General features: G+C 46.4%; 1 protein-coding gene across 1 annotated transcript in view; it reads right to left on the bottom strand.

Annotated features, from left to right (window-relative positions):
- The window catches only part of LOC132406292 (tropomyosin alpha-4 chain), a 35,726-nt gene extending 19,277 nt beyond the window's left edge, over nucleotides 1-16,449 (bottom strand). Inside the window, exons 1-2 of the mRNA XM_059991736.1 lie at nucleotides 16,229-16,449; nucleotides 434-567 (exon numbers count right to left, since the gene is read on the bottom strand). Coding sequence (XP_059847719.1) covers nucleotides 434-567; nucleotides 16,229-16,360 — 266 coding nt within the window. The 5' untranslated portion in view covers nucleotides 16,361-16,449. The remainder of the gene's footprint in view (nucleotides 1-433; nucleotides 568-16,228) is intronic.
- Nucleotides 16,450-18,758: the final 2,309 nt, after the last annotated feature.

Consider the following 18,758-nt stretch of genomic DNA (forward strand, 5'->3'; position numbering starts at 1 on the left):
ACTCACTGGCCTCCGTCGGCTCCCAGAGACCTGAAGAGCTGGCTGACTTCCTGGGTACTGTCTTCCATTTTGATTGGTCAGAGCCAGGGATTCACAAATAAGATTTTGAGAGCATTGTTGAAAAAACTCTCAGTGATTAGAGCAGACTGTCTGTCTCAGGGACAGTGACACAGCCTCAGCAGTGAGTTTGATGCTGAGGATGGCGATGAATCTGGCTTGCCCACTTTGTCCATGTATTTGCAGGATTGTATGGAGACAGGCTGCTCACCCTCTCCAGTGCTCCAAGGTGCCTAGTAGTCCTCATCTCTGAAACAGAGCGTGGGCACACTGCTCTCCATTTCCATGCTACTGCAGAAGTGAAGAGGCTTGCCCGTGATGACCATCCCTCCCCCCCACACACTCATTAAGTGGAATACAACTGTGTAATGCTCACCTCTCACTCTCATCTGCTGCTTTCTCAGCCTCCTCCAGCTTCTGCAGGGCAGTGGCCAGGCGCTCCTGGGCCCGGTCGAGCTCCTCCTCAACCAGCTGGATCCTGCGGTTCAGGCCTGCCACTTCGCCTTCAGCCTGAGTGGGAAGCAAAGGAATCAATTCTGGGAATGCTGGGACCCTGCCCATGCAAGCTGTAGTTACAGGAAGCACATTACATCTCCTTGTTGTTGCAAGTGTACTGTAGCAGTGTCATCTCAACCCAACAAGGCATGTCAGAGCTTCCTGCCCTTCTATCAATATCACAAAGAGGTAATCAATTCATGGGTGGTCACGGTTACTGAGTTGATATGTCTATGTATAGATGCATCTTTGTCCACAACTCCCATTACAAGCAGTGCACAGACCAAGCTGGAACCACTGGGCAGAGACTGAAGTGCCCAAACCAGCATCCACTCTCATGTGGTTGACTAAATGCAGCATGAACATCTACCAACTGGTCCACGATAAGACTGTTTGTGGGGGACTGGGAGTGGGGAGGGGACTCTGGAAGTTAAAAACTTCATCACTCTTGTATCTGTCATCAACATTCCAGGTACATTGTGGAGTTGGTTACAGCCAGCAAATGTGTTTGAAATGTACACACTAATGTACTGGAAGGAAAAAAAACAGCAACTAACAGGCAAAGAAACTCCACAGACAACAATGGAATATTGAAAAGAAAAACCACAGGTGCTAGATATCTGAAATAAGAAAAAAAAATTGTGGGCTGAAGGGCCTGTACTGTGCTGTACCATGTTCTAAGAACAGAAAATATTGGAAACTCTCAAAAAGTCACGCAGCATCTGCAGAGAAAAATACAAGGTGAACATTTCAGGTCAAAAACCAGAAATGACAAAATGATAAACTACAGAGTATCAATCAGATAACCTGTTCTTGCAATTTCAATATAGGGCTGAATGTGCACAACAAGGTCAGAGTGTGCAGAGTCTGGGGAGAAGCAACAGAATGGATTCCTATATCTTCTGGACAGAAATTAGAGAATAGATGCAAAGGGCAACTTTGAGTAAGATGGCGATGTGTGCATTATCTTAGGCATTTCACTTGCGATCGCAAGATTGTGTTGGACAGTAATGACGCAAGTTACCACAAGCCTGTTACCCCTGTCTGGTGGAGGGACGGTGGACATGGGAGCTGCGTAGCCACAGCTGAAGACTAGGCCTCAAGCCTGGGGCTTGCCTGCTGCTGCAGAGCAGGTAAGAGATGCATAAGTGCTACAGTGTTGTGTCTGCACTCAGCTGGGGGCTGCCTGCTCTTGTCAGTGCTGCCCTCACTTGTCAAGCTGTGGAATGACAAGCAGGATTGTGTGCAGTGCCAGGAGACTGCAACATCGATTGCCGGACATTGTTGCTCAGGGTCTTGGACTCTTTTTAAACCAAAGTGAACAAGTTTTCTTGCTCATTGTTTTGAATGTGACTTGCAATTTTGAATGTTTTGCACCTTGGCCCCAGAGGAATGCTGTCTCGCTCAGCATTCATGCCATCCTAGTTTTCCGCCTAGTACTATCTATCTCCACCCAGACCATAGCACCCCCTGACAAAAACAAAGCTCTCAATGTACCTATCAAACCTTCTCTGAAATGTTACAATTGAACACACATCACTTCTGCTATCACACTTGCACCATCCTAAGTGTGGTAGTTCCTCCTCAAAGTCCTCAAATGCTCAACTTAAATCTATGACCTCTAGTTCCAGTCGCACTCACCTCCAGAAGATATTAATAACTTCCAAGATTGGTAAATAATTGGCAAATGAATATTGATGTGTGGTAGTAGCGAACTTTGATATACAACTAAAGCGATCACTCATTACTCATGAGAGTAAGGAAACAATGGGATCAAGAATTGTTGAATGTGGTAGTCAGGTCAGGAAGACTATAAAACAGGCCAGTCTCTAGGGTTCACTTCTAGAGGGGCAGAAGTCCAAACCGGTAAAGTCATGCCACACCTACTTTGAACCTTGTATGGACCACATTTAGAAGACCACGCAGGGAATATAGAGAGGTGTGGAAAAGATTCACAAGGATACCAGAAATGCTGTGGTATACTGGGCAGGAAAGGATGAACAGTCTAGGTCCTTTCCCTCAGGACTAAAATGAAGATCTTTAAAATGACAAGGTTTGTAGAGAAGATGCAGAGAGACGCTTCCACCACAGCGAAGAGCAGAACCAGAAGCTGGCAATGAAAGCTAATCACAGAGCGACTTACAGGAAATGTGTTCACCAAAACATTATTGAAAATGTGGAACTTGCCACCACAGGCAGGGGCTGAGGCAAAGAGCGGATGCATCAGAGTGAAGAAACATGAGGGGGGAAGGGAAGAGGCTCACAATGCTTCTGAAGAGAGAAAACAGGAGACACTCGAACAGAGCATCAGCTCACTGGTTCATTTTGGTGAAAGGCGTCATCTAGGCTAGTCTGAAGCACTCCAACACAAAAGTGTTAAGCACAACAGACCAACAAACTGAACAGACTAAACAAAGAATGAACTCCAAGAACTCTGCAAAAGCAGCACATGTGGAGTGGATCACAGGCCTTGCGGTGTGCTGACATTCAGTGTTCACAAGAAGCCACAGGAATGTGAAGGGGTATGACTTGCATCTGACAGAAGCCCCTCTCAGCACATGGTTCACTGATTCTAATGCCATCGTGCCTGGCATTGGGCCAAGGGGCTGAGAGCCATTTATTCTGGGAGGAGACTGGCCAACTACTCAGGGAATAACAGCAAGCTGAAAAACAGCACACACTAGGTTACCCAGGGGAAAGGGGCCCCAGCTCAAAAATCCCTCCTACCCCACAGCCTTTTTAACCAATACTGAGAGGTTACAAAGTTCACTCTTCACTCTTGGGTTGAGAAGGCTCCTGAGATCAAAGGGATGACAAAAAGCAAGCCAGGCCATTACCTCATCCAGATACACCCACACTGATGAACTTCTCGCTTGCAACCCCCACCCCCCCTCCATGTCACTCTAGCGCAAACGTAACTCTGAAAACTCCAGATCTCCAGGAGCAGTTCCAGTCCCTGATCTCCAGAAATCCACAGTGATTCAACTTAAGTTCCATCCACAAGATACCCAAGTGACCTTCATACCACGTTCAAGCTTCCTTAACCTCTCCTCTCAACTTTAGTGACCCCTGGTGTCCTGATGCCTGTAACCAAACACACTAAGCAGACTTGGTTTGGTCTACGCACTGAATTCAAGGCCAAGGTTCCTTATAACCTCACACTGATAATTCATCCCCTCTGCACCCCATTCAGCCAACTGAACACCAGCACACTGGGACATCAGAACCCTCTGATGCAGTCAAGCCGAGGGCCAGTCTGACTGACAGATGACAGAAAAGCATTTGCCACAATCTTAAGGACGGCATTAGGGATTCTGATCTTGGCAGGGGAATGAGGGCCATTGTGAGGAGAAAGATGTTAACAAGAGGCCCACTTTTGATTAAACAAATGACACCATTCTGTTTTTTATGTGAATGTCTGTTCTGACTCCTTGCCATGACCTGCAGACTTATAGTAGATCAGCTTTCAACCACAATCCAGGACTGAGGTGGTGCTAGGGCATTAAAGGCCGGGGCTCCATATGGTAACAGAGATAGAGGTGGTGAAGAAGACATGTGGAATGAAGGTGCATGACTCATCACACATATCATTCAATGATAACCAAGCTGAATGTAGCAAATGGAGAAAGGAAGTGGAAAGGAAAATAATAAAGCTGAAGAGTGCACAAAAAAGGCAGTGACGTTCCCTGGGACTCATTGATGGGCCATCACCTTTGTTTTTGATATCTTAAAGAGTTGGGTCAAAATAGAAAATTTACAGAATGTGGAAGGCAAGACTCAACCAGTGAGGAAATGCTTTGGTAGAAAGAGGGAAGGTAGACAAAATGACATAGTTCAAGAGTTTGCAAGGTGAAATGGACCAAGTGCAGTTCAAGGGGCCACATTGTTACTCCCGCTTGTTTTCTGTAAGGAACAGAATAGTCAGTAAAGCAAATGGGTTTTGCTAACAGCAGCAGGACAGGGCAAGTTATACGAAGCAATTCTCCCTGTTTCATCAATGACCTTTTCTCCATCAGGGTTTGATGTTAGTGAAGGCGAGGAGAGTGGAATTCTCCCTGATGATTGCATTTAACTCCTCATTCAATGAAGCTGCCCATGTCTGCAGCAGCAAAGCCCAGAGAGTCTCCAGTCACACATTGACAAGAGATCATATTTTCACCATGTGCTAGATAATGAACCATCTCCCCTTGGCACTCAATGAAATTTCTGCTTCAAAGTCTACCTATTGACCACAAACTCATCTGGACAAAACATGGCTTGTTTGGTTATAAGCCATTTGACCGATGGCAAGTTACTCACTTTCTGACACCACCAAGCCTTTCCACCATCCAGAAACAGATGGAATCGTCCCCACTTGCAATACTGCAGTAGACACTGGTCGCCTGTGACCTCCACATCTTACATTAGTGATTCACACCTCAAGTTCTTAGGAAGTGCCATTTCCTGGGAGTGGCTACCTGCCTGGTGTTAGAGCCTTGGATGCAGAAGTGAATAGCTAAAGGTACTCCTTCACATGGGACTGCAGGATCTGTATGGGGTGAAGAGTGAAAATAACGATCAGCTAACACCTAGGCAGGCAGCCACTCTCAGGGAAAAGCTCAGATGATAAATGACCTGCAGGGACCTGTTTTGAGTTGAAAGGAACACTTGTGACTGCTCCTGCACTGCCCTTGCCCGCCCCACAACCAGCATGGGCTGATGGCTGATGGTCGCTCCAGTGCGGGCCGCGCCCGGCCGCTCCAGCACCGGCCGGGCCGCCGACGGTCGCTCCAGCACGGCAGCTCCACAAAGGCAGGAAGCCAGATCCTGTGAGAAATCCTCTCACTGCACAGCTAAAAACCAGAGGCAGGAAATGGCAGATACCAATCCCAACAATACAAACTGCAGCAGGGAGGCCTTTGATTTAAAGAGAGTCTTTGCCAATTAAGTTACTTTAGTGAGAGATATCATTAGCTTAATAGGATTAGTCCGTGCTCTCAGCGCAAGAACAAACTACAATTTCCGAAAGATCAGGGTCAGGCCTGCCCCTTCCTTCCTCTGACAGGCTCACCCATTCCTTATATGGTAATACTCAGCTCGAGCGGGGAAACCATTGCTCCGGCCGAGAAATCAGATAGAAGACTTGCATTAATCTGGCACCCGCATGATAAAGGCGGAAAGAGGAGGCAAGAAGCTCACATACCACAGATGCCAATGCTCTTACGTCTGCAGGCTTGTTAAACTGAAAGATCTCAAAGGATCTGCAAGTATTTCCACTCTATTACTCAAGTAACATCCGCCCAATATGTCCATCTCCACATCAATTCTGTAAATAACAAGAGCACTGATGAATGGGGATGCTTTCCTAGGAAAAGCCTGCATATCCAGCCAACACATCCTAGTTTGATTGCATCATACTGTCTTTTGTTATGAATTTCAGACAAAGTAAAAACGAACATGAGCTTCCAGCAGCCATGGCAACAGTGCAACGTCAGGTCAGATTTCTGCTCTACATTAAGCAGTCTTCACACGAAGAATATTTCCCGCAAACAGTAGTGCAAGGATATAACACTCAGTACACCACAGCCTGGGAGAGGAGCACAGCTGTTGTGCGGGTTTGCACAATGGCCCATGCTGAATGGCCGGGCCTGATGGAGATTTACCTTTACCCTATTTGGGCAAGGGGAGGAAGGAGAGTGCAAAGCAGGGAGAATATCTCCTGTTCTACTGGACATGATGATGGAAACAAGCAGTGGCTTAAAATTCAGGCAAGACTTGAAGAGGAAGTTCCACATGAACCAAACCAACCCAACAGAGAAAACTCTGGAGTGATGCAATTTCAACAGCTTCTTATCAAGAGGAGACAGTACTGTGGAATTAGTGACAGGAAAGCTAACGAGCCACTCATTAACTTCACCAGAACTGGATGGAGCTGAATAATCAACTTCTTATATGATCTGGCAACAAGTAACAGAACCCTGAGTCAGTGGAAGGGAATGGGTGGAGCCTCCCGGCTCAATGTCCAAGCTCAGGTGTGTTAGTATTTGCTGGGTGACTAAGGGCAGGTGTGTAAAGGGTCTGCTTTCATTTCAGCATATCTAGCAAATGATTCAGAAAATTATTAAAGCGAACTTTGAAAAGCAGTGAGGGAGAGTGTGCTGCAGAGCAAACGAGGCTGACTGGGAAGTAACTCACACGAGGTATCTGTTAGCTACACATTCTAACACAAAGATGCTACCTGTAAGACCTTCTCGACCACATTTTCACCTCATTACTGACCCCCCCCCCGAAGTCAGCCCACATTGTTCAAGTCCTCACCTATTCTGTAAAGAGTTACTCAGATTTAGACTAGATCATGGAGCATAGGACTGCGGCTAGATAAGACTAGTAAGGGACCCTGCCCCAAGAGTGTGTGGCTTGAGGACCAGGGGATAAAGTCTGGGCAATAGTTGCAGGGAAGAGGGATTCGGGAACGGTGTTGGGGCACAGCAGAGATAGATATGACTTGGAAGTGGTGGGAACACAATTGTCAGAGCTTCCAAAGAGAATGGCACAGGCACTGAAGGGGGGGGGGGGGGGACTATCTGTGGGTCTCAGGCAAGGTGATGGCTAGATTTACTGAATGCCTTTGGGTCAAATGGCCTCTTTTGGGCCACAGTAATTCTACAATAAATGAAACCGCATAAAGTCCTTCTGAAAAAGAAGTGCTTTCTCACAGAATGTCAAGGCCAATCACCAATCCTTCTACACCACGGATTTGGGGAATAAAATGCTGCTATTCTTACATTTCAAACTTTTAGCACTTCCCCGAAAATCATAGAACTACAGCACGTCACTATAAGACTGGATACAAAGCATTAGTGCCAAGACCTACAATTAGCACAGCAAGATGTTCTGAAAGAAATCATGGAAACCCTTAAAACCGGAGTGAGTGTGTCTATAGGGATGACCCTGTAACCCTGCTTCGCTACATCCATTTTTATGTACTGGGTGCTCCCTCGATGCTGTTCTATCTGCAATGTTTACATTCCTTCAAGGATAGATGGTGCCCTTGGTTCAACTGTTCTGAGTAAAACAACATTAGCTTGGTCTACATTATCTCTAAACTTTTAATGAATGCATAACAATCATATCAGCGGTCAACTTCCCTGACTGAGAACACACCCAAGAACATGCAAGCTGCCTTTACTCCACAATAAAAGCAAGAGACTGGAGATGTTGGGATCTGGAGGAATACAGCAGGTCGAGCAGCATCTGGGGCAGTGGGGGTGTGGAAAGAGGAATGGAACTGGTGCTATTTCACCTTCCCTGCTCTATCGCCCCTCTCCAATTCTCTGTTCTGATGCTATGCTCCAAACTGAGATGCTGACAATTTTTTCCCATCCTCACAGGTAGTGCTCAAGCCACTGAGTTCCACCAGCAGACTATTTGTTGTTTTGCAAGATATGACTGCAAATATCGAGCATGAAATGCTGGTGCAAAGTTGGAAACCCAAAACTTGATGAAGGGTCTCGGCCTGATGAGTTCATCCAACATTTTTGTGCGTTGCTTATGATTTCCAGCATCTGGTACGCTGAAAACTTCCTGCTTTACTCCTGTGTGATCCAAGGCCCCACCTACTTTTGCTGCCACTGACCTAGCAGTTCCACTAAGCATCTGACTGCCTGTCCTCCTCATCCCACTACCCACTAGTTGTACCCACACCCACCACTGTGCCTTCAGCAGCCAACCATAAAGCTCTAGAACTGCCCCCCACCCCTGAAGGAGTGCTCTGTACTATGGATTTTTATATCATTCTGCTCCGACACCATCCGAGCTGGGGTTGTGTGACTTCTTTGATAATATTCCCAGGAGGTTTGAAGGCACCCGAATAACAAGGCTGCTGTATCAAGCCTTCAAACATTCAGGCCAAATAGTTTTCATCACTACCAGTTACAGTGAAACTGACGGATCTACCAAATTCACACAAAGGCCTGGGGTCCTTGGAAGGATATAGGGCAATCTAATTTAAAGTGTGTAATAAAGGTCAGAGCCTCTATTTTTGTTTAAAATGAAAAGTTAATTTTTTTTTGTCAGAGACAGCCCGAGTCACTTGATGTTCCCTACTTCCATTGTCTAGGATTGGAAAGGAAACCAGGATAATTGGTCAAAGTTGGAGTGCAGTCAGTCAGGGAGACTTCAGGAGCCCATGACCAACATAAAGCACTGAGGATGGGAACTTTAGCCAATGATTATGAGGCTAGAGACTGACCTTTCATTTGTGGGGGAATCAAAAATCTGGAGCCAAGATGGAAGGATGCTGCTGCAGATGGTATCAACAGACTACATAATGGGAAATCTGAGAGACTCAGTACTCTCTCGTGATGACATTTTGAAGTCTGGGTCTCTGTCCAGATTTGATTTGAGCCAAATGCTCTCCCATAGGTTCAAGCCAATGATCAGCCTACCACTCCTCTGATACCCATCATACCCAGGCCAGACTCCAGGTGCCATCAGTTAGCAGGATCGTTTGTCAAAGTAGATGCCAGTCACCAGAGAGTGATGAGCGGGACACAGACAGGTACTGCCAGGGTTACCTCTCAGGTACATTCTGGTGGGTGTAATTACCTTACAACAGCAGTGAACGGAGCCCTCGACAGTTCTGGGGGCACACACAACCCATCGGAGAGGATGTGGGCAGTTATGTGGCTTTTGGATGTCACGAGCCCAGGGAATGGTCAGTGGAGTGTTAGACTTTCAACGTGATAGTTCAGAGAGGAAGCTCCTGTTCATGCATGGGGGATGAAGCTGATGCTGCTGTCTCACTGACCCAGTCACCCGTTCATCTCCGGGCCTCAGAGATGTGCAGTGTTTACACATCCTCTGTGTTTCCTTTTACTTCCCAAGAGTGTGAGGGCTGTCTGCTGTAAATTACGCTGGTGTATGCGAGTGATAGAATATTGGAGGGGAGGGGTGGGTGTTCAGTCAATGGGGACGTAGGTTACAGGGGAGACTAGTGGGTGGAAAACTATAACACCGGTGTGCCAAGTAACGGCTGTCCCACACCCACAAGAAACTCCAAACAGATCAACACCAGAACAGCCAGTCACACAATCACAGGAATACACATGACCCAGTCTAACTTACCTGGGCCTTCCTTAGGAGAGAGGTGATATCCTGGTCTCAACTATAACCGCATAACCTGTACAATGATCACTGCCAACAGGCCCACACAATCAACTTCAGCCCCAGGACTAAAGAAAGAGGTGCATCTGGTAAACAGTAAAAACTATACCTTGGGACAAAGTGGCTGCTTGGTGAGCGCAAAGCCATGGTTTCAAAACTGTGACCACCTTCTGGTCATGCTGCAGGGATGGTAAACTGAAGGCAAACAAGCCCTTCCCCCACCAACCCAGAGCTCTCTGAAGTTAAAACACCAAATATAAATAAGGAACAGGATGTCTGTTCAAGTCTCTTCCTCAACCAGTATCTGCGGGAAACCTTTAACAGCTGGCGAGTTACTCATTCCTGCTACCATCTCAAGGCTTCCGCTGTAATAAATTTATCAAACAATGCAGCTTCCTCTGAGCAGATCAGTAAGATTAACTATTTTATTACATCTGGGCAGGGGATGGGGTAGAGTTTAACACAATCGAGTTCTCCCTCAGTACGCAGGCTGCGATGTGTCAAAGCTATCAGGCACCCCTCCCTGCTCACTATGGCCAAGGCCCTGGGCTGGGAAGGAAGTGCCATTGTTTGAAGCAGGAAAAGCTCCCAAAGGGCGTGGATGCTTTGGAAAGCAGTGAAAATCACCCCAGAGTTCTGAAAGAGGTAGTTGAAGAGACTGTGGCGGCACTAATAATGATCTTTCACGAATCACTTGATACTGGAATGATTCCGGAAGACTGGAAAATTGCAAATGTCACTCTACTCTTCAAGAAGGGAGAGAGGCAGAAGAAAGGACATTACAGACCAGTTAATCTGACCTCAGTGGTTGGGAAGATGTTGGAGTCGATTATCAAGGATGAGGTTTCAGGGTAATTGGAGACACGGTTTCCTTAAGGGGAATTCTTATCTGCCAATCTGTTGGAATTCTTTGCGGAAATAGTAAGCATGATAGACAAAGGAGAGTCAGTGGACGTTGTGTAAGTAGGCTTTTGATAAGGTGCCACATGTGAAGCTGCTTAATAAGAGCCTATGGTACTACAGGAAAGATACTAGCATTGATAGTTTGGCTGACTGGCAAAGAATAAAGGAGGCATATTCTGGTTAGTTGCCGGTGACTAGTGGTGTCCCTCAGGGTTGATATTGGACAGCTTCTTTTCACATTATATAATCAATTTGGAATACAGAATTGATGGCTTTGTGGCCAAGTTTGGAAGATGTACAAAGATAGATGGAGGGGCAGGTACCTCAGAGGAAGCAGAGAGTTTACAGACAGGCTTAGCTTGGGAGAACGGGCAATGAAGTGGCAGGTAGAATATAGAGTCTGGTCATGCACTTTTGTAGAAATAAAGAGATAGACTATTTTCTAAACAGGGAGAAAACTTAAAAATCAAAGATACATAGGGGCTTAGGAGTCCTTGTGCAGGATTTCCTAAAGGTTAACTTGCAGGTTGAGTTAGTGGTAAGGAAGACAAATGCTATGCTCAGACAACTGTGCTGCTCCAAAGAGCGCTACATGACGTCATTCTTACCCTCGGCCATTAAGCTCTATGAGTCAACCTACAGCCGGAGAAGTGATGACCCCCTCCTGTTCCACCACTATTAACATGCTTACCAGAGCTGTTTACCATGCCCTGTTATCACAGACACCCTGTGCAATACTACCATTGCTTTTCTGAATGGTGTGAATGTGCACCCATTACTGTTGCACTACCATCTTATTAGAGTGAACTTGGAAATCGTGTACACCTTATTTTTAAGGTAACATTTTTTGTTCTTAATTCTCTTCTAATATTTGCATATTTGTGCACGTAATTTGTGACACTAATTTCCTTTGGGATCAATAAAGTATCTGTCTATTAAAGGCATTGATCAGATTGGGAGCATTGTGAAGTTTTGGGCCCCTTAGAAAAGATGGCTTTGGAGAGGGTCCAGAGGAGGCTCACGAGAATGTTTCCAGGAATGAAAGGGTGAATGTATAAGCGTTTGATGGCTATTGGCCTGTAATTGCTGCAGTTCAGAAGAATGGGAGGTGGGGGGTGGGGGGAATCTCATCGAAAACCTTTGAATATTGTGAGACCCAGATACAGCGAATGTGGAGAGAACATTTCCTATAGAGGGTGAGTCACAGGGGCCACAGCCTCAATAGAGAGATGTCCATTTCGAACAGAGATGAGGAAGAATTGCATGAACCAATGGGTTCCATGAATCTGTGGAATTTGTTGCCACAGGTGGTTGTGTTTTTAAAGTGGAGGTGAATAGGCTCTTGTTTAGTCAGGGTGTGGGAAGTATGGGAAGAAGGCAGGAAATTAGGCTTGAGCAAGATAATAATGATGGAGCAGACTCAACGGCCTTATTCTGCCCCTGTACCTCATGGTCTATAAGGGAGGTCTCTAACCCCAGCTTTTGGGCAAGACTAACTTGGGCACACAGAGACTCTGCTGTATCCAGTCAGTCCCAAGGCGTTTCTCAGTATCACACAAGGAACTGAATTGACTGGAGACAGGTTTCTGCAAAGATGGGGAACTCAGGATGTACCAAGATAGGTCACCAAGTTAGTACTCCCAGCCATTTCTTTGGCAGTCATGTGAATGCCAAAGGATTCACATGAATTCCATTCAGGTTGGCACATTTCTGAAGCTTCCTCCCCATTTAAACGGGGATGATCAGATGTCCATTCCTGGCTGGGTTTGGTAGGATTTAGCTCCAGTTGATGCACTGGTTACAAGATTGCTTAACTGTCTACAACAGGCTGTTTAAGAACGCAGTCTTCAAGCGTTCCTCTCCTTGTCTGCTAGCTCATCATTTCAAGTCAGCCTGCCACTGCTGCCAGAGTGATCTTCTGCACTTCTCACTGAACCAGAGTTAACCCCTGGGGTTCGGTAGCAATGGTGGAATAAAGGAAACATTATGGCCATACATTATGGTGGCATACTTTCCTGCTACACTTGATGATTCTCACCATTGCCAGCTTTGTACAGCCTGCGCCATTCCGAGGCTGCTCCGTCTAACATGGAGGGCACTCAGGATAGAGATGGACTTTGACAGGCCACTTCCACCACATAGCCACAGTTAAATTCAGGAGGTCAGGAATATCCTACATGTTATCTACATCAGGCTCAGTCCTGACTTGACCAGCTCTGGCTCTGCCTCAATAATGGGCAAAGTCCCCACCAGGGAACACCCTGGGTCCTTACTATTCACAGCATTTCATTTAGGAGTAGCGCCATTCAACAGCTGAAGGAGGACAGAAGGTTCTGAGCTCTTGAAAGCTATTTGAGCACAACTTTTAGTACTGCAACACCGAATCTACGGGGAGACCCTTAAGCTCAGGCAGGCTGCGGAAGTACGATAAAGCCATCAACCTCTATTACAGTCACTGTTGTGAATAAAGTGCTGATCTTAATGGAAACCAATAAGTGGAGGACTGAACAGAGACAATAGCACTGTTACACACTGGAAGTTCTGTACAGTGGACCCCAGGAAAGTTCTAGTAAATGGATGGTGACAGTGTGAGGGAGCTGATGATTACTTCATTCCATCTGCTTGGTCTGAATTCAGCTCCATACCACAGGGGCAGACATCAACAGCCCACCTCCTATGCACCGTAGTTTCATGTGCCTGCTGTGCTGCGTTGTGCAGCATCACAACAGCGGGGGAAAATAAGAACTTCAGAACCTCCGGATGAACAAAGTTTTGATCCCAGCAGATGCAAGATCATGCATTTACTGCTAGACAGCAGACTATGGATTCTTTTACTGCTTTGGAAATTGCTGTAGGACATTCCACATCAAACTAAGAGACTAATAGAAGTTTTGAATCTCACTGGAATGAGAATGTCTCCCCCTCAGGATTGCATTATTTACAGTACTTTATATAAAATGCAGCTCTGGTTCTGGGACAATTGGTGAACCCAGAGGTAGATGATCCTTTGGACCTGTTCGGTTGCAGAATGGGGAGCGTCAAGCTGGGATAGGGAAGTCTCAGCTGGGAGTGAAGGTGATGTGTGACTTGTGATAATTGTGGCCCAGCAGAAGTGATATGTGTACACAACATGGACTGCAATAAGGGGTGCTCAATGGTAACAAGTGAATGGGAATTCCACTTATTTCAACCTCAGAGTGACCAGTGTCTTTTGACCAGCTGGATACCATGGGTTTGGTTCAGTGTCCCAACTTCCACATAGACTGACACAGGCGATTCTCCCAATGGTACTTTCCACACACTTCCTAAGAACTTCACTAGCCATGATCTTGCACCAAATGCTGCCACGACCTTGCACAATGCAAAGGGGTCACATGGGTGAGCAAGAATGGGGCTAGCCCTCTAATGCACTAAGAAATTTCTGACTGACAGAACAACCACACCCCAGGTTTATTACCTGTCAAAATTCTTATTACATCCAACCTTCAAATTATTAACATTCCCCCCCCCCCCCAAGAACTACGACTGGCAGAGCTCATCCTGCGAGGTCAGGACATTCAAGTGTTCGGCGTCCCGAATTTCCTGGGGCACGAGTATAAATACTAACAGGCTGAATTTGGGCTTCAAATTTGCCTACTAAGATATTCACCCCACTCTATCTCCAGAGCTTATATCCCAGCAATTCACCATTCTAGCCTAGTAGCCCACCCCACTGTCTGCATTCCCAAATCTCTTCCCACACTATTTCACTGAGTTCATTGTGTCAATCAAATGAATCTCTTTGTATCAGCAACTACTTACGGTGTTGGACATGGTAACCACTGAAAAGTTCTCCTGAACTCCTCATATCAGTGACTCATACTTTGGTCTGGCTTTCAGCTCACATTGAGGCAGTTTCTCCCATCTACCCTTTCAGAATATGGATCTGGCCAGCCACCCTTCTGCCTTGTACTTACTGGACAGAAACACAGCAGTGGTCAGCTTGTGTTTTTGGACTCGTTATTCACCTTAGCGGCTGCACACCACTCAGGGCATATTCAAGGCTCCACACAGGGCACCTACACTTACTGTTTGCCTGATGTGATTAGTGACATCAGAGCACCATGAGCCATCATTTCCAGGCGGCTCCAAGCACAGGCTGGTTTCTTTATTCTCAATGGCATGAATCATCCCACATTCACTCCTCTCAAAAGTAATTCTTAACACTCTCCATCCACCACATAAGTGGAATTTCCCAGTGGCCACCTATTTCAATTCAACTTCCTATTCTAACATATTGGTCCATGGCTTCAATGAGGCCACACTCAAGATGGAAGAACAACACTTCATATTCTGTCTAGGCAGCCTCAATTCTGATGGCATGGACATCAATTTCTCTAACCTGGTAATTTCTCATTCCTCCCCCTTCTTCCTTTTCCTATTTTCTGGCTCCCCTCCTACCCCTTCTCTACTCCTCACCTGTCCATCACCTCCCTCTGGTGTCCCTCTTCCTTCCCTTTCTTCCAAGGTCCATTCCTATCAGATTCCTTCTTCTTCAGTCCTTTATCTTTTCCACCAATCACCTCCCAGCTTCTTATTTCATCCACCCTCCCAACCACCCACTTTGTGGAACGTATCACATACCATTTTGTACTCCTCCTCCTATCCCTCATCATCTTATTCTGGCTTCAGGTCCTTTCCAGTCCTGATGATGGTTCTCCACCCAAACATCAACTGTTTATTCCGCTCCATGGACGTTGCCTGATTTGGAGTTCCTCCAGCATTTTGTGTGTGTTGTTTGAAGATTTCTAGCATCTGCAGACTCTTGTCTTTCTAATAACAGACCTCCCTCTATCTTGCCATTTTGTTACAATCCCCAAAACCATGCAGACTACAAATTTGACACCCTACTTCCAAGTGAAGCAAGTTAATGAAAGTAACTGGCAGAGTGGCTCCAAGTGATTACTCTTCCAACTTGGACAACGGGACCATCTCACCCAGTCAACGTCAAACTTACTCTTAGAGCTTGCCATCAACCCAACTCTGCAATTTCTGATCCAAGACAGGTGAAGCATTGTTGAAACCTTGAACAGCAGAGGCCTGAGGGCAAAACCACCTTTACTTCATCCCTTTAGTTTCACACAGAAAATGCTGGAGGAGCTCAGCAGGTCAGGCTACATCTATGAAAAAGAGTAGTGTATTTCACCTCCCTTATCTGGTCACCTCACACGTGTCCAGATAGATCCGGAAAATGCCCAATTTTGAAGATTTGGTAGACTTAACCGAATTGTCTGAACCAAAATTATTCACTGACCAAGATGAGCAAAGTATATCAGGTTCTCATTAGCAAGTAGGAGCTTTGGCAGGCTGCGGAATATAAAATAACAGCCATGGGTATTCACTTAACAATTGTCCCCGCCCAAGAAGTCTCGCTCCCTCCCCATTCCTCTCTCTCAACGTAGGGAAGCCATGTTCCTTGCCCCTTTATCCTGTCTCTCTCCTTTGCAGGGAGATAATAGTTCGCCCGCCCCACCTCACACAAGGAGTTGGACTCTAGGGCAGCCTCTGCCGGCCACCGCCCTTCTCCGTGAGCGCCGAAGCATCCCTGGCGCTGACGCCTGGTCCCCCCGCCCGCGCTCTCCGTACTAACTTGCTCTCGCAGCTGGCGCTCCGTGTCCAGCTCCCGCTGCAGCCCCTCGGCTCGGCACTCTGCCTCATCGGCCTGCTGCTGCAAGGTTTGGATCTTCCTCCGCACCGAGTCCAGTGAGGTAGCTCCTGCCATAGCTGCGAGTTCGAGCGACCGTACTGAAGGCAGTAGAAGGTGGGTGAAGAGCCGGCGCTTGCCCGGGAGACGTGCACCAATCAATGAGCAAAGGCGGCCGCATCGGAGCCCGCCTCCCGGTGATGTCAGCGGGGGTCCCAGGCTGGAATATGGAACGTTTCTCCTTATTTGGGAAAGAGTGGATTAAAATAAGGGCAGCGTCCCCCGGCCTGGGGCTGCAGGAGCCGCTTTCCGCGCATCTGGCCAAGGCACAGCAGCAAATAAACTCGTCACCCCCCACTCTCGATTCGTCCGTTTCTTTCACTTTCCACAGATCCAGATGTATGGAGAGTACCCTGGAGTCACTGCTCCCTTTCCCAGGTTTTTTGAGGCAGAACAACCATGTTAGGGCGTGGTCACTGTTTTAAGACAAAGTTTCGCGTGCCCCAGCAGCAGTTATTTAAAAACAAACTGCATCGTGATTATAACTCTAAAATATAAATCTGATACAAAAAGGACAGTACTGGAATCACTCAACAGATCAGGCAGTATCTGTGAAGAGAGGAAAACAGGACACTTGAGAATCAGAATCGTGGTGAGATTTGTTAACCTTGAGACAGCAATACAATGCAGTATACAAAACCGTGAACTACCATAAATAAATACATACATACATACATACATAAATTAAACATATTTATACAAGTAGTGATTTCACTGTCCATTTAGAAATTGGCTGGGAGAGGGCAAAAAGCTGTTCCTGAATTGTTGAGTGTGTGCCTTCAGGTTTCTGTACCTCCTTCCTGACAGTATCAATGAGAAGAGGGAATGTCCTGGGTGGTGAGGGTCATTAATGATGGACACCACCTTCTTGATGCACCACTCCCTGAAGATGTTTCGGTTACTATGGAGGTAGTATCCATTACAGAGCTCTGCAGCTTGCTTCGATCTTGTGCAGTGGCATGCCCCCCATGCCAGTCACAATGCTCTCCACAGTACATCTGCAGAAATTTTTGAGTATTTCAGGTGACAAACCAAATCTCCTCAAAGTCCTACTAACATAGAAAACCTACAGCACAATACAAACTCTTCGGCCCAGCTTGCCGTGCTGAACATGTACCCATAGCCCTCTATTTTTCTAAGCTCCATGTACCTATCCAGGAGTCTCTTAAAAGACCCTATCAGGTCACCTCTCATCCTCTGCTGCTCCAAGGAGAATAGGCCGAGTTCACTCAACCTATTCTCATAAGGCATGCTCCCCATCCAGGCAACATCCTTGTAAATCTCCTCTGCACCCTTTCTATGGTTTCCACATCCTTTCTGTAGTGAGGTGTATTGATATGCTTGGACCAGGTTAGGTCCTTAGAGATATTAACACCCAGGAACTTGAAATTGCTCACTCTCTCCACTTACCTCTCTATGAGAATTGGTGTGTTTTCTCTTGTTTTACCCTTTCTAAAGTTCACAATCAGGTATTTGGTTTTACTGACACTGAGAGCAAGGTTATTACTGCAAAACCTCTTAACTAGCTGGTATATTTCTGTACACTCTCTCATCTCCATCTGAGATTCTACCAGCAACGGTTGTATCATCAGCAAATCTATAGATGGCATTTGAGCTGACCCTAGCCACACAGTCATGGGTATAGAGAGTAGAGCAGCAGGGTAGGCACACACGCCTGAGCTGTGCCAGCGTTGATTGTCAGCAAGGTGGACAATCCACACAGACTGTGGTCTACCAGTTAGGAAGTCAAGGAGCCAGTTGCAGAGGGAGGTTCAGAGACCCAGGTTCTGGAGCTTTTCAATCAGGAATGACTGTGTTAAATGCTGAGCTGTAGTCAATAAACGGCATCCTGACATAGGTATTTGTATTGTCCAGGTGATCCAAGGCTATGTGGAGAACCAGTGAGATTGTACCTTATGATGGGCAAATTGCAATGGGTCCAGGTCTTTCTAGGCAGGAGTTGATTCTAGCAATTACCAACCTCTCAAAGCATTTACCTTTCAAAGTCAATAATCTTTCATCAGAATCTACCCTTGTCAATACGTTAAACTCGGGAGATTAAATTCGCACTTGAGGCCACCAGAGGCCCAGTGCTGACTGAAGGGGTTAGTAACTGTCAGTCTGTCAGAGATTGCAGGGAGAAGATTTCAGCAGAGGCTATGAATGAACACATTTCTGCATTTTCTCACAAATTGTTCCCTCACAAACCAATTATTGTGCTTATCCCGATCTTACTTGTGTGACGTTAACTTATGCCATCTGCTCCCTTGGGGACTGCACTCTGTGTTGAAGGCTGTAGCAGTCCAGTGCAGTGATGTGTAATTCTGAGGTACAGCCTAACATCTCCTCCTTGTAATGCACTCATCCACCAGCATAGTGAGATACTTTCCAAGCTGGAACTTGCATGCAGGATGTC

Source organism: Hypanus sabinus, chromosome 16 (assembly GCF_030144855.1).
Source record: "Hypanus sabinus isolate sHypSab1 chromosome 16, sHypSab1.hap1, whole genome shotgun sequence".
NCBI lineage: Eukaryota > Metazoa > Chordata > Chondrichthyes > Myliobatiformes > Dasyatidae > Hypanus > Hypanus sabinus.